Here is a 5,730-nt window from a genome sequence, read left to right on the forward strand (position 1 = left end):
TTTAGTGTTAGTACACCTGATTACACAAAAAACGTGTGCATGAAAAATACACAAAATATGAGTGACTTTTTAAAGTAAGGCACGTTGTACGGGCGTGTGAGTCGTCAGGGAGGATTTGCAATGAACCGGGTTTCTGCCAAGCAATTATGTTTAACATAAAATACATCTACATATTGAGGGACCGCTAAGAGAGAGTTAGCGAGCGAGCTCGAGAGAAGGAAGCGCAGACGCAGGCGTAAGAGAGGCGGGGTGTTTATTTTAAACATTTGGAAATCTCCGTGTTTGTCGGCTGGAACCGGAGGATTTGGGATTGTAGCCTGGAGACACAGAGAAGGCGGGGCCGGAGAGCAAGAGAGAAGAACTGACTAAATGCAAATAAATTGCCGGAGCTGACCGTCTTTATTGCCCTGGGAACGAGAAGAACGAATATTTTTAAATTATTGGGATTTTGAACGGTGCAAAACTCTTTTTTTTTTTTGACCCCCCCCCCCCCCGAAGAAGGACACCACTGCAAAATTGTGATCCTTTAACTGATTGTAAAATATACCGGTTTGCCTGGGTGTGTTTGGGGGTAAATTCCCCAGTCTTTTTGGACCATGGCCGACGACGATGTGCTGTTTGAAGATGTGTACGAGCTCTGTGAGGTGATCGGAAAGTAAGTGGCTGTAATGAAAATGAAATGCATGGTGCTTCACTGTGTATTTTTATGCATTTTTTTGACTCGTGTTTTTATTTTCGAAAACTACTGGTAGAAAAATAATGCTTATATATAATGTGCACTCCCTCTTCTGCACGTAGCAGGACTGTCCTGTGTGATGCACTGACCAAGTCTATTGGAAGATGATATATAGTTGGTGATTTCACCAGTTAAATGAGTGACTGGTTGACCTAGGTTTCCTTTAATGCGATTGTTTGCAGTGCATTGCATTTAAGACCTCTTATTTTGTAGAGACTAGACGCAACATCTGGCAGCAATTGTTTGCATTTTATGTTATGGTGACCCACTATGCATCTTGTGTACATTTGTTTCCACTCAGTTTAGTATGCAAAATGTATTCTGTGCCAAGGCACTGCCATAAACACAATGTAGTACAAACATGCAGAAACACTGAACACAATTTCATTTGCTATCTTGACTGCTGCAGGCTGCCCATGTACCGCCGACGGACACTGTTCACGTTTTATAATAACCTGTATGTTTAAATTAAACACTTTATTTTCTTGTCAATTTACAGTATTCTGAGCAGCAGCCGGTCATTGTAAAAAAGAATGCACTTCGTCCTGTTTAGATTCCAGCTACCCTGCTCTCATTGTAACCCTTATCTGTATTGTGTGGGTATACTTAGACTTCTGTAGGGATAAATCCAGAACAAGATTATTCTAAACGGGGATTAAGTTTTAATGCAGTAGGCATACCTTATTTAGACATGCACACGATGATAAGTTTTGCAACTGTTTTTTTTGTTTTGCTTTTCATGCTTCAAGCATATTAGTAGTATGTGACCTTATTTGTTGTGCTGATGATGGTCTTTCATATTTTGCTGACACATGACTTTCCTCCAATTAATAAATAAGTGCTCTGTCAGATAATACTCGTGGTTATTGTAACTTTGTTTCTGCTTTGTATGCCTGTGACCAACAACAAATTAAAACTGGGCCACAATCTCCAAGTTTGCAAAGTTACATTTAGTACATTGTTGTATATCAGATTTTTGGTTGATAAAGACATGTTTTATGTTATAAATATGCTGTGTTTGAGGTGCACACATAGGGAGCAGTGTAACTATCTTGAAATGTTTAAATCTGTGGGGCCTCTTAAAACTCTGGCTGTACTGGTAATATAGTTTCTTTCAACTCCAAGCTACATAGCTGCTTCTATCTCAGAATTGTGGTTGCTATGTTGATTTACCTAATTATGATTATCATTCTAATCCTAATAGATTTCAGTAGTAAAGAGGAGAAACGTCATATAGGGTGTGTTGTCAACCCAACCAAGACATTAGAAGTACACCGCCTAGTTTTCCACCTGTCACACATGCTATCACCAGGTAGTTGGGTTGGAGGTTTAATCTGAATGCATTTTCTAGAATTGCATAAGCCATAAATCCAGAGACAGGTGTGTTTGCATTTCACTAAATTGCATATTTATCTATAAAATGCATAAGGGTCGGGTGTTAATAGAGTAGTTGAACAAAGAGAGGCATAGGTCATGTTTGTGCACCGTGTGCAACAGAAGGTTAAAGCAAAAACCAATACAAGAACTTCACATCAGGTAATACTACTTGACTGCCACCGCCCCTACTCCTAGCACACTTTACCTTGATGTTGACTGAAGGTGAAATGTGTGTGTGGGTGACTATTTCTGTCACTGATTGTAAATTATATGAACTGCTTTATTGAAGTGGTGTTGGACAATAATTTACTTTTTCTTTTAAAATGAGCAGAAGGTGCTATATACTGTGATATTTAGTTTTTAAGTGACCCATACTGGCATACAGCAGACCCGCAGTTCGAGGCTAGGTCCTGTACATGTGTCGTCAGGCCCTGCTGTACTGTAGGAAAGTCTGCACTGATCTTAGGCCTGTTCTGTCTCTCCTTTATTCTCCTATGCTGCTGTGCATTGCCCTAAAGGACCTCCACAGAGAGAATGGGGGCCAAGTGATGTTGCTTGTGTATGTAAGAAAATCGATTCCCCCCCTAGGTAATGTGTGGTTGCATATGCAAGCTGTCATTGATAAAAGTAGCTGTTCTGCCATTATTAACCAAATGAATTAATAGTGTTGCAGCTGCTGTGTGTCCCAAACAAAGACCAAAAATCTCTAGCCTGTAACAGAGGTGCCCAAATCCGGAACTGAAAGACACAGGTTTGGTAACTAAAAAATTTGCAGAATCTGATTTATTACCAGTCATTGAGAAAGGAAAAGTTCGAAGCTGTTTCTTTTCTTCAACAACTGAGCTTTTTCCATAATGATGTGGAGTACTTTGTAATTGTTGTTCAGCCATCTTGATAACACTCTTGACATAATAACACTGCGTGCATATGAAAATGGTTAGGGGTGGAAGCTGGCTTTGAACAATGTAATAAAATACATTTGTGGACACCACCTACTGTAAGAGTTTTGTCTGAATTGCTATTGACCTAAGCAGCTCACTCCTGTTTAGTGTTGCAGTGCAATATAATTTGTTGGTGTTCTATTTCATAGGTGAAGCTGGATAAGACAACTAGTTTCTCTTTGTTTTTACATTTCCCAGTGGTTGTTGAATCTACAGGGACAGCTGCTTCCTTCCCCTCATATCACAAATAAGCCTGAGTATTCATACATGCAGTAAATAACATTCTGTGTGGATAGTGCTGTCTAGATCTACAGTCCTGGGCCTGGCAATATTTGAATCTACGTGAAGCTGTACAAGTCATTGAACCTCCCCTTTATACAATGTTTCGACGTCTAATGTGGGCCTACATTCAAGAGTCTCTAAGTCTTTTCATCAGGGCTCTTTATTTCTCCCTGTCCTTGACTCCTTCAACTGCCAAACGACATTTTGTGCTTCTCAAGTTGACCGGTCACTTCAGGAAGTGACAAGACTTCTCTGGCTGTATGTAGGCCTAACTGTTTGAAGTAAAAAAAAAAAAAAAAAAAAAAGGACCAACAGTATTGTACCTTCTGAAGCAAGCAAGTAAGTTTTTACGTATTTATTATTTATTTATTACTTAAATGGATATTAACTGGTGTAAATCAATTTGAAAGTAGTTAAGGTTAACACAGTTTTACAGTACTGTGGATCTGATGGGCCACTTTGACTGTTTTGTTTGAAACCTATTTTAGGATTATCAGTTCAGCTATTAATCCCACTACACTACTACAACTATACAGGAAATACCTGAGTTTTGCCTTTAACTGGCGGATTGAGTTTGAGTGCTTCCCAGGGAAGGAGCTTTTGTTCTTTTTAGTGGGCTTTGTATAGGGAACAGCTTTTCCCAAAACAAGTCTGACAGTGTTTAAAAAAACAAATGCAATAATACAAGCACCAAACAAATTGAAAGCAACTCCCCTTACCCTGGAGTGCTGCAGTGTAGCTCATGTCATGTCATCTTAAGTTCTTCTTAAAATGATCCAAATTGCCTTTAGGGTGGCTTTTATCGACTAGAATATCAACGGCATTAACCCTTTTAGGACCAAGCATTTTTCAGTGGGACGCTGCCCCAGGACCAGGGGCTTTTTGGCTGTAGTTGATAAAAGTTCACTAAAAAACAATTTTTTTCAGACCAAACATGTCGCTTTTTTTTCAACACTGTTTCTTTCTTTCTTTATTTATTTATTTATTTGTGAAGTATTTTTTTATTATGTATTCTGCTTAGACATACATGTATAAAAACTTGTTATTCAATGACCCGAGAGACCTTACAATGCTTCCTGAAAGTTTTGTTGAAAAATATTGATGTTTGGGCAGACTATAAGACATTGTTTCACCTGAGTGATTGCAATGACATAATACACGGTTATTTTCACGGTCTTTATAAGCAATAATGGACACTACTTTCAATTTTTTTTTTTTTTTTTTTTTATAGTCTTAAAATAAATATTTGTAAAGTAATAGTTACTCATTTCATTATTATCAGTAATAATAATAAAAAAAACGCACCTGATAAATTTAGTTCATGAAGTAGTGTATTCTTATATCCACTCCTTTCTTTATTTATAAATGTTGTAAAAACATATATATTAAAACACATGAGACAGAATAAATGTTCTAATATAATTCTAAGTCAGGTACACCAGATTTGCAGTGTTTTCCCTTTTATTATTAGCCCTAAACAAGTTTCTGTGATGTTTTGTTTTTCTTTTGTTTTGAAGCCTGTACTGCAAAGTATGGTGGCCCTGTAAGTCTAAAAAACAAAGAGCTTTTTTATCGTGTTTATCACGATCATGGTCCTTTTAAAGGGTTAAAATTGGCAATGTACAGCATTTCCACACATTGTCTCTTGAAGGAATGCGTCCTTCGATAAGGTTAAGGATGTGTTTTCGATTGCAGCAGATCAAACAGGACTTTATAAACACCCAGTACCCTTGTGGGCTTATATTTATAAATAAATAAATAATATAACAAAACCAATCTAAGAGCAGCTATGCAGTTCTCCGTCACATCGTGTTAAATATTCCTGCTCTTTCTTCTGGGAGTCATCTCGAGTCTCTCTGGAGGTAGGGGAAGTGAAGGTGTATTTTTTGTACTGGAAATTGCTTGATTAATCTAAAAGGAACATATATACTTTGGTATTCAGTTTCTGAAACTGAGAGGAGGGGGGCAAAAAGTTACAGCATATATGTTTTGCAAAGTCATTTACAGGATACAAAACAATAAATGTATGTTCATTTTAATTTATTTTTCTTTCACATATCCTTCAGAAAACTGCATACATTAGTTACTATTCAGGGTTCTCCCCAGGAATTCTGTATAGCCGGGTGGCAGAACATTATAGCCAGGAGCACTTTTACAGAAATGTTGAATGGCAGAAGGTGGGCAGATTAATGGTAGATGGACACGTTCTATTATTGTCTCTGTTTTGTAGCGGAAAAATACGGCATACAATCTGACATCGCAGCATCACTGCGGTGTGAAAATGTAGCACATATGGCCCAAGCCATTGGAAATACCTGACTTTGCACCACTTTTGATAAAGTACAATATGTGATCTGTTTCGGTATTGCGTTACATTAATGCCAAAGAAGGATG

At 37.8% G+C, this 5,730-nt stretch overlaps 1 protein-coding gene across 11 annotated transcripts in view; it reads left to right on the forward strand.

The window, feature by feature from the left end:
- Nucleotides 1–489: 489 nt before the first annotated feature.
- Nucleotides 490–5,730, forward strand: part of LOC121327851 (peripheral plasma membrane protein CASK) — a 155,274-nt gene continuing 150,033 nt past the window's right edge. For 10 of the 11 annotated variants that reach the window (XM_041272118.1, XM_041272120.1, XM_041272123.1 and 7 more), the window contains exon 1: nucleotides 491–655. In XM_041272118.1, coding sequence (XP_041128052.1) covers nucleotides 597–655 — 59 coding nt within the window. In that variant the 5' untranslated portion in view covers nucleotides 491–596. Of the gene's footprint in view, nucleotides 656–5,730 lie in introns of all 11 variants that reach the window. The other variant, XM_041272121.1, reaches the window with a different exon arrangement.

Source organism: Polyodon spathula, chromosome 15 (assembly GCF_017654505.1).
Source record: "Polyodon spathula isolate WHYD16114869_AA chromosome 15, ASM1765450v1, whole genome shotgun sequence".
Lineage (NCBI taxonomy): Eukaryota > Metazoa > Chordata > Actinopteri > Acipenseriformes > Polyodontidae > Polyodon > Polyodon spathula.